The 26,454-nt window shown below is 34.4% G+C and overlaps 1 protein-coding gene across 1 annotated transcript in view; it reads left to right on the forward strand.

Annotated features, from left to right (window-relative positions):
* Positions 1-26,454, forward strand: part of AsnRS (asparagine--tRNA ligase) — a 285,820-nt gene that overhangs the window by 63,672 nt on the left and 195,694 nt on the right. The window contains exon 6 of the mRNA XM_090406589.1: positions 8,334-8,404. Within this exon, the coding sequence (XP_090262715.1) occupies positions 8,334-8,404 (71 nt within the window). The remainder of the gene's footprint in view (positions 1-8,333; positions 8,405-26,454) is intronic.

The raw sequence follows: 26,454 nt of genomic DNA on the forward strand, positions 1-26,454 counted from the left end.
ACAAGATCTTTTGTCATGGATTGAGAATATGCCAGAATTCTATACTGTCTTTAAATTGGGTTGAGTTTTTTTTTTATTTGTGAAAGGGTGTTGTCGTATATTGAAAAGCACTTTTGCCAAATATTTGGCTGATTTGTATGTGAGTAAATCAGTGGTATCTACAGTTGGGATTAATGGCACATTCTATTTATGAATTTTAAGTAGTCCACAATATATGGTGGGAGGTCTTGATTTATATGGTTTTGGAAATCAAGAAGAATGATAAAATATTAATTTCCAAATGTTATCTTTGCCTGATATAGACTCTGTTTGGCTTCGCTTTGTTAATCATGTGTTTGTTTGGCTGTGTAATCTGGATGCCCTCAACTTACTTTTAATATAATTAACGTCTCAGGATCCAGTTCACATTACAAAAAGAAAACGACAATGGTCTTCCTTTTCTAGATGCTTTAATTACATTCCTGCCTGATGGATCCTTGGCATTCTCTTTACAGAAAACCCACACACGAGCAGGTTCATTCACAGTCATTCCCCACCCCACAACAGTATGGAATTATTAAAATTTTATATAACAGGGCTAAATCAATTAGTTATGATAGAAGTGCTCTCTCTCTCTCTCTACTGAACTTGACCATGTTCACAAAACTTTCTTAGCCAATGGTTGCAATTCCTATATATTGGAATCAATTAGTTATGATAGAAGTGCTCTCTCTCTCTCTCTACTGAACTTGACCATGTTCACAAAACTTTCTTAGCCAATGGTTGCAATTCCTATATATTGGAAAAATATTAAAACTCCAAACTCCCCCTCTCTAAAACAGAGACTACATTGAAGGCATCACTATTCCATATATTCAAGGCACATCTATGGGGGAAAAAAAAAATCTAAAAAAAAACAACCTTTCAACCACCTACAGATAATATAAAAATAAAAAAATTACCATCCCTTATCTGCTCCACTAAAGACCAGCCACAGTCTTTAGACCTACCAGGTCCATTGTAGTTGTAAACTATCGTACTATGGCCAAACAGGCAGGACAGCCAACATCAGAATTTCTGAACATATGGACTATATCCATTTCCATCACTATAGTCACTCAGGACTTGCTGATCATGCTTTAGACATCTGCCATAGAATACACTGATAAAAAGCCCCCCTATTCCATCACAGCAAATATAAATATGAAATTCCTTAAATATGCTTCTGCCTTACGAAACTACCCTAACCTCAACCAATTTGTTTTCATGAAACTTTCCCAAATTTGGGAAGCTCTCATTCTCTGCCCTTTAGCCCAGCAGCTAAGGATGCCCAATTTATCCCACTATGGGCATTATTTAGGACTCTAACCCTACTCTCAGCTGACATGCTTCGTCTTCATTACTTAGTGCAGTGCATATATCTTATTATGTTTTGTTCCCTGATGATGGCAGTTTGACTTTGTTGAAAACTTGGAAGTATTAATTAAACTTTATTTTAGTTAATATATAGGGTTTGTAATTTCCTTTAAAAAATACAGGTATGTATTGTCACCATATAAGCCTTACCACCAGACAAGCATTCTTGGGTTCTGCAGCAAATTTCTTGAAGCAAAATTTGATGCAGATTCCTTGTTCCTTAAATTTCACCATTTCAGTTGAAGAAAAAAATTGCCAAATTACTAAAACATGATGTTACAAAATTGCAGCATGTCAGCTTGCTGGCCATTGGTATACTGATTCATAAAGGGTACTGCTCCTTTGTGAATCCTCATATAGTACTTTTTTTTTTTGTGATTCCCATCCACAAAAGGTTATAGGCAGTTGTGAGCTATAGGGGGGCTCGCACAAGCCCTTTGTTAAATTTTTCTCAAATTTGCGAGTCCCTTGTTCTTCTTGTTTACTTTTTTATTTTTTCAAAAAAAAATTTTTTTTTGAAACATATTAAGTGACAAACTTATATGGTAACCTAACAAAAATTAGTCTCTTCGGCAGTGTATGGATTATTTGGAATTATTGTTTCAACTCCTCTATAACGAATGCGCCCAAGTTTGAAAATAAAATAAGTGCATGCGCTTTCTTTACTCTTCTCCCTTCTGGTAGCCAATCATATGGTAAAACCAGTAGCCAATCAAATGTTTTATAAAAGATTATAAAAGATTTCATTCTTATTATATTTTGATAGTTAAAAAATGTTTTTCTTATGTAAGATAAATTAACACAGTTGATTGTGTGCAAATATTTCATGATTAGATCATGAAATATTTGTTTAAAAATGATAGCCTTTAGAGGTTGATTGTCCTCTCATACTTTTTGATTGAATTTGTACACAAGCTGTATTAATAAAAGTTTTTGTGTGAAATACAGCTTTTTTTTTTCTCTTTCTTTTTTTTTTTTTTTTGCTCGACAATGCGAGCCCTTTGTTAAAATTTCCATAGCTCATCACTGGTTATAGGCCTATAGTACATTAATACCGTGATTGGATTAAGGATTTTTTTTTCTATTTGATTAAATTTTGGAAGTTTTTTTGTCTTTTTATTTTTTATGTGACCAATACGGCTTTTTTTTTTTTTCTCTTTCTTTTTTTTTTTTTTTTGCTCGACAATGCAAGCCCTTTGTTAAAATTTCCATAGCTCATCACTGGTTATAGGCCTATAGTACATTAATACCATGATTGGATTAAGGATTTTTTTTTCTATTTTATTAAATTTTAGAAGTTTTTTTGTCTTTTTATTTTTTATGTGACCAATACCTGAATGTGAGCTGTTTGAGTTGGACACACAAGGACTATGGTTTGATGTGAACTCACACCTAAATTGAGAATGCATTTTTTGCTGTTCTGTTCCCTTTGATATTCACTATTTTTATGGATCGTATTTTGTGTTAACTACTTTTACACTTGGCTTAGCAGTTTACTATTTTCTCAGTATTCTCAGAGCTCCTGGTGTCTTTCTTTCTTTTCTTTTCTTTTCTTTTTTTATATATGACCTCCACTCATGAAAGGTTGTAAATTTATAGTACATACACCCTGGACCAGCTAATTTCTTATTTATTCATTTTATTTTTATTTAGTTATTTATTTTTTATTTTTTTGGTAATATTTCAGGCCTCTGGTAAGTGGTTTGATTATCTTGGTCTGGGTGATGATGAGACAACCAAACCACCTAAAGACAGACACAAACATCTATTCCCAGGTCAGAATTAAGATATGCACATTTACTAAATGGTTAAGTTCAAGTTGCTTGCCAGGAACTTTCAGCATGATTTCTTTTTTTCCGTGCATAAATGCAACTTTATCTTTTTGAATCTACGATGAAGTTCTGATTTTACTGTCTTTGCAGTCGATTTCACCATATGCCTTCCTGATTGTATCAGTCCATGTTTTCCGGTTTTGCTGATAAGTCTCCAAGATCCAGTTCATTTTTTCTCCAGTAATATTCACATACACACAGACACAGTGGATTCCAGTTAATTGGAACACATCGGAACTAGTGTCCCAATTACGCAAAATTTTATGGAAAAAACTAAAATTGACAAAAAGTTAAAATTGTTTAAAATAGATAAACTTTTAGTATACCTTTTGTTAACCATGTTTTAATTTAATTTTAATTTAAGAAAATTTTAATGTTTTAATGTTAATTTAAGAAAACGAAACGTACACCTATGTTCCAGTATTGCTAAAGAATTATTATATGTAGGTATCTATTAAATATCCATATTTTCCCTAACAATTATTTTGGAGAAATTTATCAAGTGTACCTAGACGTGTTCCCTTTCTAGACTGCATCTGAACAAATTATCATAGATATCAAATTCACATAAAGGACTGCATTCTTTGCCTGTTTGCATAAAGTAGTGTCGTAATTCAGCAATAAATTTCCTAGCTTCCTTGTTAGTCACTTATGTTCAGGTGTATCATCTTTGTTACTTTCCTTGTCGTCTGGAGTCTTTAGCTGTTTTGTTGCAATTTGTTCAACAATTGCATCCTCACAATTTGTAACATTGAAGGCTATTGTCAATGCATAAAAATTCCTCATAGTTTATAACATTTTGCAGTTCCAAAATGATTTCATTTTCATTATCTGGCATATCCTATTCTGAATTCTTAAAGCCACAATGAGCAAAGCAATTTTTAATTGTTTTGCAGCTTATTTCTCGCCAACTATCTGCAACAAATTTTTGTACTGCCTGTAAAATGGTAACCTTTACACTGATTTCTTTGGCTGTTGAAGTGATGTCAGTAGATTTTCTTCAATTGTTTCTAGGATGTAGTGCACCAATCTTCTGCGATACAATGTCATCAAATTTTTTGATTTCCATGTCCAGTGTCTGTACCAGGGACATGGTATTAGCAGGAAGAAGTTCAAGTTGAATGTTTTTCAAACAATCTAAAGAATTTCTCTTGAATTTTTTGCAATTCTGCATCCCAACTCATTAGCCATTACTGAAAAGTAACAGTCATCCATGCATTCTTGTTGGCAAAATACAGAACTGGTAAACTGTCCATTCTAAGCCCTTTAAAGCATCAAGGCTTGGTTCTTTTTCCAATAACCAGCAGCTTCTGTTTGTCACTTCCCACCATGTTACAGCAGCAGCACAACACAGTAATGCAATCCATTGCTCTTTTTTTTTTAACCTGACAGTGCTGCAAGTTTATAGCTCTGGGAACTGTTTTATGTGGCACAGTAAAACAGACCTGTTTCATCAGCATTATTGATTTCATCAGAACTAACCTTCTGCAGCAATTCGGGTAGTTTAATTGATTTCTGCTGCTCAATGTTGTATCAGCACTGTCCTTCTCACCATGTACTTTCTTAAATTTTATTTCACATCTGGTTTTCCATTGCTAACCAACCATCTGTAACTTTAAAGCTCACATGGACCAGCTTTCTATCTAACTCTTCTGATTTGGTTTTCAACATTTGACCATTAACATGCACATCTCATCCAGTTACAATAGAGAACCATTGATTGAGAGCCTCCTCAATGACTCTGGATCCTTGCCTTCTCATGTCTGTGTTTGGGAATTTCCCTGTTGTCCATCTCACAATGGCCATTCTTCTTGCAATTTATCCTGCTGGCCTAACAAATGTGTGATGGTAGATTTTGGAACACCGGTTATCACTGCCATCTGATGATGACTGTTGTTAGATGGTTGGCTTTTTATTTTGTAAGAAAGGCGATGTTATCTGCTGTTAGATATTTCCTTGGCATCTTGACAGGGGCCTTATAGATACAAAAAAAAAAAAAAATTAAATCATTACACCATTTGTTACACTTTATACTAAAAAAAGTAACACACACCTGTTTTAATCAAATGTACGCCACCTAGCAGTCACTGTAAGTAGAACGTTACACTGTCAAAATACACATGCACTCTCTACTCTGTATCATGGTGCTGATAGACAGTAACACACTCTGTTTAACTCTCTACACATGCACCATCTACTGCCACTGTCCCGATAAAGCATCAAGGTGGCCCAAATAAGCGAAGCTACTTTTGGTGATGTTCTCAATTTGTGTCCATTCTTCAGTATTTGTCCCAAATAAAGAGCTGTCCTGATTAACTGATGCCTCAATTAACCGGTTAACCGAAATCTACTCTGTGTGTATGTATGTATACACGTACACTGTGTGTATGTATATCTACTGTTCACCTATTAACAGCTTCTCAATACTACTTTTTAGAAATTATTCCTATACTTTTATTTTCAGTGTGATGCTCATTTTTATCCTGCTTAAAATTCACCAACAACCATGGGTTCAATGCCTGTAGGAATCTGATGCCATCTTGATATAATTCTTCCATTGAGTTCTGTTTTGTGCAAGATGACTCAGTTTATGTACAGAGTTTCCACACCATTTGACAATGTCATTGCCCCATTTTCTGTTTGGTATTCCTCTCATCGATCATTCTACATACGAGGGTGGTCTGAAAAGTTCTCAGCCTCGATCATAGATGGCAACACTATTGGCAAGGTTTTTTTTTCCAAGTTGGTACATCTGTCATAAGCATCCATGTGAAATTGCAAGTCATTCTATCGAGTAGTTTGTTTTGCTTCAGCTGTCTGAAGCAAAAGTGTTGTCTGTATTCCTTAAAATGGATAAAATTGTGCATCATGCAGTTATAAAATTCTTTGTGAAAGAAGGCTTAACACCAAAGGAATTCATTCGAGATTCATAAATGTTTATGGGCACTCTTCTCCTTCATTTTTGACAATTAAGAAATGGGCTGCTGAGTTTAAATGTGGCCATACCAGCCTTGAAGATGATCCACGTGAAGGATGTCCAAAAAGTGTAGCAACACCAGAAATCATTGATCAAGTGCATGATATGGTATTGGATGACTGGCAAGTCAAAGTGCGTGAAATTGCTGAGACTGTAGGCATTTCAAAACAATGTGTGGGATATAAGTTAAGGGGATAAAAATCCCTCATTGTTTTTCAGCCAGTAAGCGAAACTAAGATCGAAAACTACGATCTGAACTTTTCATGCCGACGAACTGTCGGTGGATCCAAGCATACGTGACCGCTTGGCAGTGCCACGGCAAAAGTATGCAAGTTCTTTTCACTTAAACTCTGATATTCTAGGTCTAGCTACTCACTGATAAGACCTCAAAAAAGGTTGAAACCGGATCTGAAATTTTTATTTCAGATCCTCCCTCATATTTTTATGTATCCTTAAATGACTTGAGGTACTATTATCAATATTAACATTGTCAATAAGACTTAATTGTTGTGTTCTCTGTGTATGACCACACACAAACACACAACCAGACACACACACACACATATAGATAGATATATATAGACACGGTACATCCTCTGTCCAAAAAGAAACCCAACTTTTCGAAAATAGAAACTAGTGGTGCCGCACAGTCACAGTCACTCTTGGCACTATAACTCAGAGTTTCTAATGAAACAAATGTTTATGACATTTGTTTCATTAGAAAAAACTGAGTTATAGTGCCAAGAGTGACTGTGTTTTGACGTATAGTTAGAAAATGAGTTTCAAACAGAGCTGCGATTGACTTTTGTGTTAAACTTGGTAAAAGTTTTTACCAAAATACATAAAATGCTTCAAAAAGCATATGGTGATGAATGCTTATCCTGTACTCAAGTTTATGAATGGTTTAAGCGATTTCAAAGTGGTCGTGAGACACTTGGGGATGCCGAAAAACCGGGCTGTCCAAAAACTAGACCGAGCGAAGCTAACATCCAAAAAAGTGCATAATTTCATCAAAGAAAACCCGAAATCATCCATAAGATTGATTGAAGATGAATTGGGGATTCCAAAATCAACTGTGCACAACATTTTGACCGAGAGTTTGGGCCTTTGTAAATTGAATTCGCGATTTGTTCCCCACAAGTTGGCCGACGACCAAAAAATGTATCGAATTCAGCACTGCAAGGACCTCATTAAAATTGCATGTAATGACTCAAACTTCCGTGAAACAATTGTTACTGGTGACGAAACATGGAGTAGGAGCCCGAAACAAAGCGCCAGAGTTTTATTAACAAATATGATTTCATTTTGTAATGTTGCTTAGCTGTTAACTTCTTTTTTGTACACAAAGTATTCATTAAACAGAAAGCATAGTTTCAGGTTTTATATTTATTGACATTTGTAAGCAGAGTATGGAGTTTCCCAGATATGTAGTTAAGTAAATAACCTGTTTATTGCAAGAGTTGTCTTGTATAGCAAACTTGTACAACAGGAATTTGTTATAGTAGGAGGTAGTTTGCATAATGAATTTCTTTTAGCTAAAGATTGTACTTATAGGACTTGGACCAGGACTTCTTTTTTTCAGTGGTGTTTGCTGTAGTGAGAGTTGATAGTAACTCAATTATTTGCACAGTGGTATGCGATATCCCACAAAATTTGGACAATAATGTTTTTTTGTTTCATTTCAATAATTTTTGTTGTAAATGCAGTTTAATAATTAACCCTGTGAATTTAGGAATATGTTTAGGAATTGTTCATCATGTCATTTCAACTATAAATCTTAGGTTTTAAGAAGCGTATATTATGCCTTTTTTTTTGTGAGTCACACTCATGAAAAGTTGTACACCAATCATATCTCAGTACTCTGAATAGGCTAAATATTAATCTGGAATCCTTGCTGTAGAGATAAAACATCAGAACTTTTTCAAGCAACTTGAAGGCCTTCACTAAGTAGTGTGGTGGTATCATACCAGCTGATTATTTTTTGATCAAAGTGTTTAGCACTGAATACTCTTGTATTCATATCATATGTTTGAAGTGTTATTTATTTTTTTTTTCATTGTCATCAGTGAATTTTGTTAACTTTTTATAAGTGATAGTTATAATAATTTTTACTTGTTTATCTTTAATAGGTAAAGCATTGATGTTCATTATGTTAAGAGATGGTACTGGTTTCTTGCAGTGTGTCTTAACAGATTTGTTGGTAAGTTGAGCAGGTTCTTTATAATAAAGATAGTATGTGTGAATTGATAAATTGTCACTTTGCTCCACTTAATTGCCGCTAGCTAGATAAATTAAAAATTGTTTTCTTACTTTTTTAACTTTGAAAAATCTCAATGAAATCATTAGATAATTATGTCTCATATCTAAACATTTATAGTGATTTATTCATTAAACAAAGTCCTGACAAGGTTCCTTTTTGAATCTTGGTTTGAATCAATTTTATCTTATAAGGTCACTTCATTTGAGAATACATTGGCCAGTCTTACTCTCAGTAGTAAAAATTTGGTTAAAGGGTAGTGTTATTTAGCAAATTTTATATCAAACACTTAAATAGGCTATTTACAAGTAATAAGTGAGATAGAAATAATAGTATTTCTTTCTTTTACACAGTCTTTGAATGAAATTAGCCTTAGAGACCACAAAAACTTTATTATATCCAGAGAAAATTTGCTATACCCGCAGACCCTGAAAAATGTGATCATCTGCTTGTCCACCAGGAGTGAAATTTTTAGTTGAGTATATAACCTGTAAAACTTGTCTTTCTGTTTTAACAAAAAAACAGAAGACAAGTTTTGGTTTAACCACCAACTTTATTTATGTAATACTGATTATATGGCATATTTTATGTCCTAAATAATTTTTTTTTTGTTTACATTATCATATCTATTGGGGAATGATGGTAATTTCAAATATCTGTTTTGTTTGATTATTACTGATTATTACTGATTTTGTCAAAATAGAATTCTACCAACGAGAGAATGGGATATACACACATCATTGTATCACATAGCACTGCATTTCTCAACCTGTCTAAGCCCAAGGACCAGTAAAATGCCTAAAATAATTCTGTGGCCCACTAAGTTATGTAATTTTCTTAAAAACCTATGTGGAGATTACCAACATTTGGAAAAAACTGTGCCATTTATAACATAATAAATCTAAAAGCATGTTTTGAATATATATGGAAACATAATTAAATTGGAAGTAAATAATTATAAATGTATCATCATTGAACAAAGTTTTAATTTTTATTAAACAAATAAATAAGATATAATCATATTACTGCTTACTTTTAATGAGATGTAATGTTGGAGGTTTAATGGATTTTTTACAACACTCAGAAAGGATTAAAAAGAATTTAATACTAGGACATCTATGCAGATTACAAAAATAACTAATGTAACATAACACAAATATCATACAATACTAAGCCCAACCATGTGGGTGACACTAAAGTCCTATCTAGGTGGAGCGCCCTCTAAGGGCGGTTGTAGGTGGCCTGGAATATAAAGTAGGATCTCTGGTAATGAGTGTTTCCCAAATTTTCGGAAGCTTAATGCAACCATATTTATTAAGATTTGGTTGATTTCTAAGAGCTGCTGCTGCTTCTAAGAATAGTCTCTCTTTCTGGAATTTGCTGTGATGGAGCATGGTGGTTTTCTTCCATGATACTCTGTGGGTGGTGTCAAAGACATGGTCAGCCAAGCCTGAATGACCATAGTTGTGTTTACAGATGTAAGACTTGTGTTCCTCTAGGCGGATGGATGCTGATCTGCCTGTCTGTCCAAAGTACGCCAGCTTACAGGAACAGGGTACTTTGTAAACTCCAGGCAGAGAGAGAGGAGGGAGCTGATCTTTCGTAGAACGGATAAGGGTAGCAAGTTTGCAGTGGGGCTTATATGCTGTGTGTGGGTTGTACTTTTTTAGAATCTTGGCTATTTTTTCAGATGTGCCACGGATGTAGGGTATGGTGATGGCATTTTTAAATTCTTGTTGACGAGAAGGACTGGGAATGGGAGAGGAACTGATTATTTTTTTGATACTGTGATCGCTGTAGCCATTGGAGAGGAAAGTGTTGTGTATGTAGTTAAGCTCAGTAGTGAGGGCGGTTCACACATTATTAAAACTCTTGGTAAGAGTTTTAATAATGCCATATTGTTGAGAGGGGTGGTGGTGGTGTGAGAGTTTGTGAATGTATCTGCCTGTGTGTGTGGGTTTTCTGTATACAGTGAAGGCAAGTGTATCATTAGGCAGGCGTGTGACTAAGGTGTCTAGGAAGGGTAAACAATTGTTCTTTTCCTTTTCCATAGTAAACTGGATTCTTAAATGTAGGCTATTGAGATGACTGAGGAAGGAGTCTAATGTGTCTGGGCCATGAGGCCAAATAGAGAACACATCATCTACATATCTTAGCCAGATAGAAGGTTTGAGTGGGGCTGAGTCTATGGCTCGTTTTTCAAAATCTTCCAAAATTGGCAGGGGAGGAGAGGGGGGAACCTATGGTGGTTCCCTCTATCTGCTTGTAGATTTTGTTCTTCCAAGAAAAATACCCAGAGTTAATGGCAAAGGAAAAGAGATCTAAGATGTCAGAAGCGAAACCTTTTTGTAAGAGAGAGAGAGAGAGATAAGGTGTCAGTTAAGGGAATATTAGTAAACCAAGAGGAGATATCAAAGCTTACCAATATGTCTGCTTTATTCAAGGTTAAATTTTCTATGATGGCTTTAAAGTGGGTTGAGTTTTTTATATAGGAAGTGGACCTTCCAGTGAAGGGGGTCAGAGAGTTGGCCAGCTGTTTAGACAGTCTGTAGCAAGGTGTATTGGTGGCATCTACTAAGGTCTGAGTGGGGAATTGGGTTTGTGGATTTTTGGTAAGCCATAAATTCGGGGGGGGGGGGGGCAGAGAGGTTTAAGTTTTTTCGTGATGTCGTGGGGCCAGGAAGATACTTTTTTAAGTAAGATTTTTAATTTTTTAACTTGTGTTTTTGTGGGGTCGTGTTCTAGCGGGATGTAGGTAGCGCGATCGCGGAGAATAATATTCATTTTGCGATTGTATTCACTGGTATTAAGAACGACTGTGGCATTACCCTTATCCGCTCTGGTGATGATGATACTTTTTTCTTTCCGTAATTTCAAGAGAGCTGTGTGTGTGTGTGTGTGTGTGTGTGTGTGTGTGTGTGTGTGTGTGTGTGTGTGTGTGTGTGTGTGTGGAGGCGAAGAATGAGCAAGGATGTTGGCTACGTCAAGTCTGATGTTGTTGGCTATCTCCGACGGTAAGTGACCGATCCCACGTTCGATGTTAACCATCAAAATCCATCATGCACCGGCACTTCCTTCGGAGCGACGGCAAAATTACGGCCGAGGCTAAGTGTGCTGACGGCATCGTCATTGAGCCTTTTGGAAGAGAGGTTTACTACTGTCTGGAGCTGTTGAATTTGTGGTTGTGGTTTGTCTTTAATCAGGTTGTTATATTTCTTGACGTGTTTATTTTTTATTTTTTGAAATTCTTTCTATGTGGAAGTTTCCGAAATGCCAGAGAGAATCGACCAAAGTTCAGGGTTAAGAACGTTGGAGAGCTCTGAATGTAAGGAGCCAATGGCAGCGTTCATCACTGAGAGGGTGGCACGAGTAGAAGTGATCTGCTCGCATAGTAATGCCAGGCTGGCACGGTTATATATCCAGAGTGCTTTTTTGGAATGGAAATTGGTCTTTAGTTTAACGCAGTTCGGTATCACTCTTGTATCCCGACACCTTTTTATAGGAAGTATTAAATTCTTTTTAATCCTTTCTGAGTGTTGTAAAAAATCCATTAAACCTCCAACATTATGTCTTCACAGCACTTAAGCCTCTATACACGAATTTTAATGAGATGGTTGAGCTTCTCGGCCCTTGCAGAGTTGTCGGATATCAGGCTCAATATTGGTCAACTTCAGTCGAAGAATGGCACACACACTAAGATGATTTCTATATTTTGTTTTTATTTGAAGGAACTATGAAAATTCTTTCTCACAAAGATAGGTTGTAGAAAACTGCATGACTGTTTTCAATGCTTCTTCAGATAATTTGGGAAATTCACTTCTCACTGAAGGCGAGATCCAGAATCAAGCCAAACAAAGATCATGGGACTGTATTTTAAGTCCAATGTCACTTGAAAACTCGATTAACCATTCTTTTTTCGATAACAAAAGGTCGTTCTCATGACTGTAAGCCTGAAATGGATCGCAAAACCACAGAAATTTCTTAAAAAAGCTATTCGGAAAATGCTTCAAAATTCTGTTTCAGAATTTTGAGGAAAATAACCTGTTATAAATTAACTAGCTTTACAGCATTGTATAGCATCGTTTTAAATTCTGGTGGCATTTCTTTGGAGGCTAATGCTGCTTTATGTATGAAACAATGTACCCAATTCATATCTGGAGTTACTTCTTTAACCATAGAAACAACCCCATTATTCCTTCCTGTAAGGGTGTGAGCTCCATCCGAAGAGAAGCCTATACATTTTTTCTACTGGATCCGTTTGTGTATCATGTAATTATTGAGTGTCTGAAATATTTCTTCTCCAATTGTTTGGGATGACAAAAGTTCTACAAAACAGAATATTGTCATGAATGTTGTTACCATGTGCATGTCTTCCATAGTATATTAACTGCTCATCATTTGTAACAACAGTAGTTTCATTTATTTGTAACGCATAATAAGAGCTCTTCTTAACTCTTTTGATTAATTCTACATCGCCTGCCGTATCATTAATTCTGTGACCGACAGTGTCATTTGAAAGAGAAATCAAATCAACATCCTTTGGTAACTAGTTGCCAAAAATAGTTTTTACCACATCTTTTATTGCTGGAAGTAGTAAATTTTCCCCAATGGAATGAGGTTTCCCTGTTTTCGCTACGCACAAAATTAAGAGATAGGATGCTTCCTGTGCATTTCTATTAATCGAACCCATGGCCAAAACTATCTTTCCCATGATTTAATGTCCCTAAGCATTGCTGAAAAAATTCAATTGGCTTATTTTTTACGTCACAATGTTTAGTTTCTAAATATTGTCGAAGTTTTGCAGATTTCATGCACTTGTTTGACAACACTTCATATCACTGAACACGTTGATGTTTCTGTTCACTTTCATCTCCACACCAAGTGAACCTGAATTCCAAATATGAACTGTTATATTTCCTACTGTATTTTTTTTTTTTCTTTTGAACTGTTCATTTATTCTACTTTAATAGTATCAGATTTACTTGCTGTTACAACACGTGTATCACAATTAGGGTGCATCACCTGTTTCATTTTCTTTTCTTTTCAAAGTCTTAGTTCTAAGCCACTTTTCCATTATTAAAAAACGTTTCTGAAAAATATATAAATACTGGGGTTAACTCATGACACTTTTTTCCAAGTATCACCTGGCACTTCTGAAGATATACTGAGCCTTGGTTGAAGGAGGAAAACCTTCACTAATAAAAATCAATAAACAACAAGCAATTGGTTGAAATGTGGATAACACATGCTTACTTCAAATCTGACAAAACAGCAAGGGAAGGCGGAAACAATAAAACCATATCATTGTTCACTTTACCCCCTCTTTTATTACTCATCATTCTGCCGCTACAATAATTTGTAGCAGCAGAATATTCATGGAATGAACATTCTGAACATTATTTATTGGTTCTTTAAGTATCCATTTTATTTCAATAGTTTTTACTTACTTATTCAATTTTAATTTGTTTGTTTGGATAATTTAAAATATATATATTTATTTATTTAAGTCTACCTGCGGAACACCTGTCCCATCGTCATGGACCACAAGTTGAGAAACACTGACATAGAGCACTCGTGAGGTAACAGCAAAATGGCAGGCAGAAAAAATATGCAGAGGATAGCAGTTATTTGCTTATTTCTTACCCACTGATGGAATATGCAGAATTTGTCTTAATAGTGGGTATTAAAACTTGGAAAGTTGAGAAAGGAGTATTTATTTTCCCCAAATAGTTCATTATATATATTATATAGTGCAGACAGGGGATAGCAGATGCTGTTGGGAAGCTGCTCCTCTGCAGTGCCATCATGCCCACAAAAAATCCCTCTTATTCTGGTTCCTCAATATTGACTTGTTTGGCTTGGGAGGCCCTGTTGATGGAATACACTACTGCCTGAATAGCTCACTACATCCCTCAAAACATGCAGGTTCTTTCACCACATCAAGGTTAGGATTCCTGGGATATTGTGATATATTTATCATATATGAGTACAAAACTGGTGTATTACCATATTAAAATGAAAAAAAACTCTTTAGTAAGAGTTTTTTCATTTGGTTAGAACATTCTACATGAGATATTCTTAGTTTTATCATTGGGTAGCCAAACAGAAGTTTATGGATAAAGTAACTTCATGATTAGGCCATTTGTATGTGGAGGCAGATAATTTTTAATAATTTATATTACATTTCCTTGGTAACCCATAATGCTTAGCACATCCCTTTTTGGGCATGTTATTGCCATCATGCATTTTTTGTCAACTATTATTTACTTTCCTGTCTTAGCAAAAAAAAAAAAAAAAAATCTGTAAAGTGGGAGGCAATACTGCTGGTATCGCCATAGTAACAAAGGCAGTCTATAACTGGAACTATTCCAAGTGCCTTACAGGAAATGGCATTCCCTTGGCATGTAAAAACTATATGCAGTATCTTTTTGCATATGCGCCATACTGTTTATGTTCTGAGAATATGTAAGTACATGTAAGTGCTTTGAATTTTTTGTTTGTGGCTAATAGAAAAGTTTGTATAAGTAGGGGAGCAGCTGCACTTTTGAATGTTTGATGTTGATGCAAGAGTTGCTTGTATAGTCTTGTGGCAATACTTCCATCACAGTAGATGCCCAGATGAATTTGCTACTTGTTTAGTTCTAGTTGTTGACCAGAGGAACTCTTCTGGGATTTTTTGTGACTGATGAATGTGTTAACCTGATCTTAACTTAGTCAAAAAGGCAGAGTTAAAAACCTCAGTTACAGAGGTTTTTAACTCTGTAACTGAGAAAATTCTCCATTCTCATTGTTTCAGGTAATCCTACCTGCTGCACTGCAGGTAATCCCCAGGTACCTTATTTGAGACTCATTCATGAGTCTCAAGAATCACCAGTAGCCACAAACTCAGCTACCAACTAAGTGATAATTTAGTTGGTAGCTGAGTTTGTTAAAAATCAGCTTCCTGCTGATTTTCAAATTAAAAAAAAAGGTTCTTCCTTCTGCTTTGCACAAATTACAGGTGCTAGAAGATTTTCCACACACAAAAGGCTGGTTACCTGTATCATATTTAATGCTCTTCTACAGGCAGGATAAAGGCTGAATAATCTCCGAACCCTGTTCTAGAGGTTAAACATTGAACATTTTCAAGCAGGGTGGTCTCATAATAGATGTGGTAAAATTATCTACTACCCAAAGACTTTCTTAAACATTGCATACTGCAGTGAAATTAAAACCCTTTGCAAAATGAATGGAATTCCATGGATGGAATAAGACTACAGTCAAAGTAGCCCTAAAAGTGAATAATATGTTAAAATACTCAGACAAGAAATCATAGTGTCAAAATCAGAGTCAAAATAGCCCTAAAAGTGAGTAATATGTTAAAATACACAGACAAGAAATCATAGAATTATTCCAAAGATAATTATTATTATTATTTTTATTTATTTATTTATTTATTTATTTTTTTTAGAATCAGTTCATTACTTTTTTTGTTGGATAACTGTCAGTTCCTTTGTTTGAATATATCGTAATAGAAAGATCATTTTCAGTATATTTTACTCAACAGCATGAAATCAAATGTCTTAAATTGACAACTTATTATTGTAATGTTAATTTTTTTTCTTTCATACTTCTATTCTATTCTTCCCAAAAATATACTGGGAAGTATATTTTGGGAAGAACTTGCTTCCTGTGTGTAATAAGCTATCTGCATATTCTAAGTTGTGCTTAGAAATAAAACCAGCTGGTTACTTTATTTTCAAACAAAAGTAATTCATTCATATCAAACTAAACACAGCATCTGATAAAACACTTTGTAATCTAAACCAGTGATTTTCAACCTTTTTCATACTATGGCATACCTAGACTAATTATTAAAATTCTGCAGCACACTAAAAATATATTCTTTTAATTTTTTTTGATGATCTGGCAAAAAATAGGCATAATTTTGATTGATTTACACACACAAGATAAATTTAAACTATGTTTTTGATATTTTGAGTAAGAAAAACATTACTCAAAATTATTTAAAAAAATTTTATTTATTTTTTTCAAATGAATATCATCATCATCATCATCAAATTCCTGCCATGTACCCTCAAGGGGTGTACAGGATATGATAGTACTACATGAAAAAAATTACATCATTATTAATTTCCTATCTACAATTTTCCTCCAAATCAGTCTGTTACTTGTCAACACTCCAATATTATCAGATCTTATATTTCTATCGTCTAAAGCACTTTGTACCGTATCAATCCACCTATATCTTGGTCTTCCTCTCGGTCATTTTGCTGCCAACCTGGCAGAGAACACTTGTTTTGCTAATCTTTCCTCGCCCATTCTGTTTAAGTGACCATACCACCTGAGATTAGCTCTGCTAACACATTCCTGGATGCTGACAATGCCAAGTTCTTTCCTAATATCCTCGTTTTTAATATGATACTGCCATTGATGCCTTCTTTTCACGCCTATAATCTTTCTCAGGACTCTCATATCTGCAGTCTCTAGTCTTTGGTCAAGTGTTTTACTTCTGACTCAGCTCTCAGATCCATAAGTTAAAACTGGTTTGAACACTGTCTTGTATACAGCTAATTTAGTGTTCCGACTAATTTCTCTCTTATTCCATATGAATTTATTCAACTGACTTCCCACCATACCAGCTTTGCTGATTCTGTTGTCTATTTCTATATTTAATTTACCATCTTCAGTAAAAATCGTGCCTAAATAGCTGAAATGTTTTACTTGTTCCACAGGTTCTCCATTCACAACACAGTTGACATTTTCAATGATTCTGCCTATTTTCATTGTCTTTGTCTTTTTATTGCTGACCTTCATACCATATCTATTACAAGAGCTATTCAATTTAGTCAGAGAATCTTGCAGACTTGTAGTGGATTTATTTAGAAGTATAACATCATTTGCATAAAGCAAAGAGCTGACATTAACATCTCCAATTTTGATATCATGTTTAATACCACTTTCCTTCATAATGTGATCCATATAGATAATGAATAACAGAGGGGATAATGTACATCCTTGTTTCACACCAGATTTAACATTAAACCATCTTCCTGTACTTCCTTCAATTCGAACTGCTGACTTACAACTCAAATAAAGACTAAGTATTGCTTGATATAATGTCCCATTGACACCACATAACTGCAGCGTATTGAATAGCTTCTCTCTTGGCACCTTGTCATATGCCTTTTCCAGATCGACAAAACTTAAATACAGATCTTTATTATATTCCCATGCTTTCTCGACTATTTGTCGTAAAGTGAAGATCTGATCCTGACAGCCTCTATTTGGCCTGAATCCAGCTTGTTCTTCACCAAGCTTTTCTTCCACAATTCTTCTCAACCGTTTCTCAAGTATACTTGCATAGATCTTGCTAGGAACACTAAGTAGGGAAATACCTCTGTAATTCTCACATGCAGTTTTATTTCCCTTTTTATATATGGGTACTATGAGAGCTCTACTCCAATCATTGGGAATTCGTCCCTCTGTCCAGGCTTTCTGAACTATGCAGTGCAGCCACTGTAAGACTCTTATACCACCATACTTCAGCATTTCTGGTCGAATATCATCTACTCCTGCTGCCTTTCCACATTTCAAGCCTTTGATGGCTTTTTCTACTTCAAGTATGGATATGTATTCCTGACTGCATGCCTGGTCAGTGTTTTTTACCACTGTGCTGTTATCACTGCTTGTTTCATTTAGCAGTTTTTCAAAGTAATTACTCCATACTTCAAGGATATCTTTTTCTCCCGTTTTCATGTCACTTTTATCATCTCTAATTCCTTTTATAGCATTCTTTCCTCCATTTTTAAGCTTCTTCAACAACCTCCAGAATATTTTGCCACCTTCTTGATATTTATTTTCTATATTCTTGCCAAAGTCCTCCCATGACTTTTGTTTAGCTAGTTTTACAGAGTGTTTAGCATTCTTGCATTTGTCTCTATATTCTCTAAGAGCACAAGCTGACTTATTTGACAGGAACTTTTCATATACATTCTTCTTTTTCTTCACTGCCTCTTTAACCTCCTATGTCCACCAAGGAGTTCTGATTTTTTTATCCTTACAAACAACCTCATGACATGCCTCTCTGGCAGAATCAATCAATGTTTTCTTCAGAGTTTGCCACTGAATCTCCAAGGTTTGATTCCTGTTCTCAAACTCTTTCATTTTTCCTTCAATAATCTTTGTGTATTTTAGTCTACAGCTCACATCTGAGAGCTGCTCAACTTTTATTCGCTTTAAAACTTTCTTACATGTTATTCTTTTCAATATGAAATTCAATTTTATCCTGCTCAAGACTAAATAGTGATCACTTCCAATTTTAAATCCTCTGTACACTCTGGTGTCCTGCAGCAGGGAGAAAACATCACTATCAACAATAACATAGTCAATGAGACTTTTCTTATTCCTAGCCTCTTCTCTCCATGTGAGTTTGTGCACATTTTTATGTTGGAACATGGTGTTAGTAATAACCAGTCCATGTCCTGAGCAGAAATCCAACAGATATTTGCCATTATTATTAGCTTTGCTCTTTTCTCCAAATTTTCCCAAAATATTTTTGTATGTCTCACAATCATTTCCTACTCTGCTATTTAGATCCCCAATAAGGACCAACTTTTCATTTTTCATTGTGTCAGTTGCTTTTTCTAGAGCGTCAAAAAATTCCTCCACTTCTACCTTAGTAGAACCTTCTGTGGGACCATAGGCACAAATAAGTCTCATTGTCCAGTTCCCCATTCTCATATTTGCCCACATTACTCTACTTGAGACTGACTGCCATTCAAGAAGATTAGCCTCGTATTTTGTGTTGAACACTATGGCTACTCCTTCTTTTCCTTGATTGTCATTGCCTGAATATAACACTTTGCTCAGAAAGATCTCACCAATTTTTGTGTTTTTTGTTTCAGTCACCGCTATTATGTCGATCTGGTACTTATCTAATTCCTCAGCTAGCTCCATTTCTTTGCCATTCAGGCTTCCTACGTTGATTGTACCGATCTTTAATTCTGGTGATGTTTAGTTGGGGTTTATTTTCAGATTTGTTCCAGTAGCTGACTTTTCGCTGTTCGCCCTGGTTCCCTGGCGAAAACAATGAGGGCCTTGTTTAACCGGGCGACGCCCCAGCAGGCATGAAATTTTGTCAAGTTGTACCATCATTCTATATTTTGGTTTAACCAATAAGAATACAATTTGGTCGGCTAAATCCCAAATTGCCAGCCCATCCTCGTCCGTTTAGTATCCAAGTAGATACCCAACAAGGTGCACCACGAGAAGGTGAGGATTGGACATTAGGTCAGAAGCCCTGGTCAGTTCTCCGCATTCCGTTAAAGGCTATGTGGAGGTCTCCTCTCAGTTATACAGCTTTGACCCTTAAGCACCCCTGATGTTATTGAACAGATGAAGTGATGAAGCACTCCTCAAATGAATATTAAATGTATTAAATAATATACTTACTTGCAGTTAATTTTAATGAGATATCTGAGATTGATGTTATTTCAGAATGTCTTTTGTACGAGGTTGAATTTTAAATAGGCATACTCTTAAATCATCTTTCAAGGCTTCCAGCCATGATCTATTTTTGTTCTTAATAATATTCATTGCAGAAAAGCTTGATTCACACAAACATGACATGGAGAATGGAAAAAGTACTTCTATTGCTTTTCTGGTAATATTGGGAAATTCACTTCTTAGAGGTAACCAAAACGAAGTAGTATCTATTGTTGAATGTTTTAGTTTTAGACCTCTGTCATTTCTTATATCTTAATTCATCCTCTTCCGTAATCTTTAAATTTCCCAATTTACACGCACTTAAGACAAACGGATATCTTATCCAATCAAAAGATGATATGTCAAGTGAGGGAAAATATTTTTCAACATTTGTATTTAGTACTCTTAAAGTTTGTAAAATTAGCTCTATTAGATTTTCATTCGGTTTGCACTTTTTTCTTTTTTAGTTCAAACATATTTACTGCATTTTCTTTTCTCATTTTTTCTTCCCAAACCATTAGTTTTTCCTTGAATGCATTAATTTTGTCAGTGGAAGTAAGAATGTTTTCAGTCTCCCTGCATACTTTCATTAAGTGTATTTAAAGATTGAAATAAATCAGCAAGAAATGCAATCTAAGAAAATCTGATAACTCAGATTGTTGAGTTGTCAAAAAAATTAGAATTTCCTCTTTTAGTTCATAAAATCTTGATAAAACTCATCCACGAGATAACAATCTCACTTTTGTGTGTATTAACAACTGCGTGTAAGAAGATTCCATTGAGGAACATAGTGCTGCAAACAATCTCGATTGTAACGGCCTGACTTTTATATAATTGACAATTTTTGATAGTCTCGTCTAGTACTTTTTTAAGCTCAGGTACCAATGATTTTGACACTAGTACTTCTCTGTGGAGAAAACAATGTGTAAAAATAATTCTAGGATTCTTATTTTGAGCAGAGTAACAAATCCTTTTACATTTCCTGACATCGAGAGGGCACCATCCATGCAAATACTGATGCAAGAATTCCAAGACAAGTTATGGCAATTAAAATAATTATCAACAACATCAAAAATATCTTGGCCCTTTGTTGTTTCTGGGAGTGATTGACAAAATAAAAACTGTTCTATAATATCTTCCTTATAAATAAATGTACTGAAGGCTAGAAGTGGAGCTTTACCAGTTACATCAGTTGATTCGTGCAAATGAATAGCAAACATATCTGCTTCTTTAATGTGAGATACCACTTACAACTCAATGCCTTTCACCAGATCCTGAATGCGCCGATAAATGGTGTTATCTGACATAGGAATTTTTAAAATCTCCTTTTCATATTTCTTGCCAAACGTGATATTAACAATTTTACAGCATACTGGCAGAATTACAGATTCTGCAATTGTGTGAGATTAATTTTTTAGCAACAATTTCTGCGATTGCATAACTGGCTTCTTGGGCTTTTTCGGACACAGTTAAAAATTTAATCCATCTTTTTGTTTGAATAATTTTATCCAGTAAAAGTCTTTTAAAATATTCAACCGGTTTTTTGCTCAAGTGAGAATGTTTAGATTGTAAATGTCTTTTTAATTTACTTGGAAAATATAGGACATGGCTAATCTTCTTGACTGGAAATAAAGCCAAATGACAAATAATTTTCATTGTGATGGCGAATTAATTTTTAATTTAGTTTTAGAAGCACATCAGCTGCTGATGTGCTGGACAAAACTAGCTTCACTTTCTTCTTCCTTTTTTTTTCTCTTTCGACGTACTAGCTTCATTGTCTTCAAATTTTCATGTTTTTATTACAAATTTATCCATGTTAAAGGAATACTATTGAATAAAATTAACTGAATGAAAAAAAAACAGTAAAATAACTCTTGCCAATTACCTTAAAAATAAGAGAATTGAATGAAGTTATTTGTGAACACATTTATCAGAAGATAACTGTGTTCACAAAATGAAAGCTAATTAACACACAATTTTAAACAGATTCACCAACCATAAGCTTCATAAAATATAAATAAGGGAGCTTCAGGTGCGGATGGAAGACCAGACACTAATAAATAAATGTGCAAATTACGACATTATTTCTTTCAATTAATTTGTTTTCACAAATTTCTCGGCACACCTGAAGACCTCTCTCGGCATGCCAGTGTACTGCGGCACACCAGTTGAAAATCACTGATCTAAACAGTTATTTGTGTGTATTATAGTATTAATTGGTTTACATAATTGAATAAAATTGTGGAAGTGCTAAGATAAAAAAAAAATGCAATTTAATTTAGAATAGGCATTATGATAATATACTCACTATCACCAATTCCTTCTTCCTAGTATTTTTGTGTTCTTCATTCCATTTTAGTAGCATTCTCTGACATCAACAGTTCAGTTATATATTTTTTCTGTGAGTTAATAATTTCCACTTCACAAAGAATACCTTAACTGAATAAATAATTAGAGAAACAAACCTATTATAAATGACTTATGAAATTAAATATTTATATTGTCCTACACATTATTAATGGTTGCAGTATTTATTGTTTTTCCAGTATGCAAATTTGGTGAATCACCAGCAAGATTTTTAACAGTTTTTTTTTTAAAAAAAAAAATAATCAAATTACCGCAGTCTACCATCAAAGGTACAGGATACTCTGATAGTACTATGTGATTAATTTACATTATTACTTACATTCTATTAATAATTCATCTCAAAATTAATGTGTTATTTGTCAGGACGTCAGTATTTTAAAATATTTTATTTCAATCTTTCAAGGAACTTTAACTGCATCATTTACTCCATCTAGATCCTAATCTATCCCTTGGTCATTTTCCTGGCATCAAACACCTGTTTTGAGATTAGCTCAGTTCACGCATCTTGAATACTAAAAATGGCAAGTTCCTTTCTAATATCTTCATTTTTATATAATTCTACTTTGATGCCCTCTAGTCGCTGTTCTGTTTTCTTGAAACTTTCCTGTCTTTCAGTTAACTGTTTAATTTCTCTAGTCTTTGATAAACTTTTTTATTTTTTTACTAACCCAACCCAGTTATTATTGTCAAGCATTTACACAAGGTGGGATGTCAAGGACTTGGATATTTGGATTTCTTGATATCTTTAATTTATAGTATAACCAAGTGAAAAAATTTTCAACATCTATCTCTAATTCAGTGTATTTTAGTGATAAGATGTGACACCTTTTGACTGCTTGTATATGGAAGCATTTTATCTGCATTATGTCAAACATGGTATCACTTCTGGGTCTCTTGTTTTTCAGCAAGATAAGTACTTTGGTTTTTCACTAGAGCCTGTGTAGCTCAGTGGATGTGGTGTTTGCATACCACAGTGCTTGGCCGCACGAAGGAAGACTTGGTTTCGAGTCTATTTGCCAACTAGAGGAAATTTTTCTAAGCCTTTTTTTTTGACCGGTTCTCGAGTTAGTCGATCTCTGGCACGAGCAAGTGGGTTTTTTTCCCTGAAAACTCTGGGTTTTTCGTCCCATAAACTCAAGAAAATCGACCGTAGAACCCACATTATTTCAGACATTAAAAATACGAGTGTTAGGGACCACGAGATGGTGGCACCTGTAGAGCCATCTCTCTTCACTGCGTGCTGCTTATTTAGTGCCCACTCAGTCTTCAAAAAGTTAGATAGGGCTAAAAACGGCCTCGCCTACTCCCTGTATATACGGGAATAAAAAGGCGTTAGCTTATTTATTTATTTATTTTTTTTTTCGTTTTTCACTTTGATTTTATTATATTGATGCTTATATTATATTTCTTAGATTCCTGTGTTGATTGAGAGCTTTATATTTTTCTTAATATTATTTATATTTGAGCCTAAGTATTGGAAATCTTATATTTTTTCTAAAGGGTGGTTGTGTTCTGTAAGGATGCAACCTTGTACTATATTTGAGTATTTTAGTTTTATTTCAGTTAACTGTCAATCCAGATATTTTTGCAGCTTGATATAGTTTGTCAAAGTGTTGTTGCACCTTGGCTAAAAACGAGTCTATTAATACTAAATCGTCTGCATAGTTGAGGTTGTTAGCCAGTTGTTAATGACATATTTTTCTGATTATAGTTTACTTTTGAATGGTTCACAAGGGAAATAATTAGTTATGTATTTCACTTTGGGAACATCCACATATATATATATATGTGGATGTTCCCAAATACACACACACACACTAGTCCCCCCCCCCCCCAAGTTCCAAACTGGTAGGCCGGTTCTCCTTGAATTCTGATGACTCGAATTTTGAAGACTCGACACTCAGGGTAGCACCTGAGTTTCAAAACGTTTCAAATAACTTGACAAAAAACGTGACACAAAAACGTTACGAAAAAAAGACTTAGCTTATATTATAGAGTATATATATTATATTATATATATATATTTTTTTTTTTTTCAGGAAAAAAATACTAAATATGTTAAAATTTCTTAGTGTCATAAAATACTAGTATTGGAGGAAAATGCAAAGACTAGTATTGAAGCCGCAGATGGCAATTTACTTATGCTGATTTACATCATTATGATTTCATTTACATAATTTTATTATCATTTTCTTTAATATAATTACTCAAAATTGCACCTAAGATCTTAAACTAGCTCTGCAAACAATAGAAGCATGCAGGATGTCTTTACTATGCAGGAAAAGTGCAGTGATTTTCAAAATACACGTGTATTCAAAAACTGAAACGCACCATCTTCTGAATTAGTTTAGATAAAAAAAAATATATCACACCTGGATGGATGTCTAAATGCACAGAACAGAAAAATAGTGAACAGTTAGAAGAATAAATATTCTTAAATATTTTGTTCTCCCTAATATCTATTCTAACTATTAATAGAATAGTTGATAATAAGAATATGTAAATAGTTAACTATAAATACTAGTTGGATATAACTATTATCCCTAAATATTCTTAAATATGGTGCTCTTTCTCCCTAACCATCCTATCCCAGTTTTGTAACAATTAATATTCCATCTGCAGAGCCTGTAGTAAGAAAGAAAGAATATTAATAATTTTATACGGAATAAAAAAAAAATTCACATTGATAAATATTATCGAAATAATAAATAATACATAAAATCTTTCTCTTATTTTTGTTTTATCACATATGGGAATAACATGAAATACGATTTCAAATTTTCTTGTGAAGAATTTTCCCCACGATTAATTTTCTCTGCAGTGAAGTGTCTGGACTTGTGTTTAAAATGGTGCCAAAAACACACAAGAGACACAATGCTAAGAAGTGCAGTGAAGTCAAGAATAAGAAGGCTTTCCCTGATAAGGAGGCTATAGAGGAGGTTATTGAAAATGATCGACCTCCAAAATAGTCAAGTTAAAGCAGATTATTAGAGAGATTATGTAGGAATATCAGAAATGTTTGATTGAACACGAGGAAAACAAAATTAGGCAGCAGATAAAAAACAGCAAAGCATGAAATCGGGTAAGTTAATAAGTATAACGAAAATCGGGTAAGTAACATCGATTGTAAAAAGAAGGATATTATTTGGTATGGTGACGCTCATAAAACGTGATTGATGAGTGGGCTATAAAATCAAGTTTTCCTGGAGCAAAAATTAAAAACACAGCACATGCAATTAAAAAACAAATGAAAAGTAAACCAGATTGTAATTTTATTAAGTACAAATGACTAAACCTTTGAATATGTGGAGTGAGTTTGAGGGAAGATTAGATTTGTATAAGAGAGACAGCCTACACTTGAATACATTTGGTATTAGGAGTCTTGAAAAACTAATTACTAATATGAGACCTAACACAGAGAGTCAGAGAAACTAAATTATATTGAAAGGAATGGTGATAATATGCATGTAAGAGTAACAATGTTATGTAACTATATTAATGATGGGAATGTGCATTATCATGGAAATGATTACGAAGAGAGAACAATTTCGACTTTGTGTTCATCCAGTTCAGACTCATCAAATCTGAGTAAAGATGTCTACATATATAAAGCACTAAAGAAAGAGATCTGCTAGTTGTTCAACTGTGTCATGCAAACTACAGACAGCATACAAATGAACATGCAGGTAGCTTGTTATGTCTGTACACGAATTCTAGGCATATCAGAAACATAGGGGTAGAGTTTGGTGCCTTGGTCAATATGTTGTGATCTCAGGTTGTAGGCATTAGTGAGACCTGGCTATCAGAACTGGACATGCCAACTGGTATCAAGGGTAAAATATTTTTAGGAAGGATAGACAAGATAGGAGAGGAGCAGGCATGCTGCTAATGATATCAGATAACTTAAATCCAGTTAGAGTTGAAACCTATGATTGTAATACTTGTAATAGTTTTTCATGTTGCAGTGAGTTTGAAGCTATCTGGTGTGAGGTGGTATCTAACAAGATCAAACACTTAGTGGGGTGTTGTTACAGACTTGGTGGATTGGTTGCTAGTGATGAAATGCATCACCAAATAAAGATGATGGATGTGAAAAGAGTAATCATAATGGGGGACTTTAATTATTCAAACATTGATTG

This window comes from Typopeltis vanoorti, chromosome 16 (genome assembly GCF_054136105.1).
Source record: "Typopeltis vanoorti isolate ZY-2024b chromosome 16, IOZ_Tvanoo_1.0, whole genome shotgun sequence".
In the NCBI taxonomy this organism is placed as follows: domain Eukaryota; kingdom Metazoa; phylum Arthropoda; class Arachnida; order Uropygi; family Thelyphonidae; genus Typopeltis; species Typopeltis vanoorti.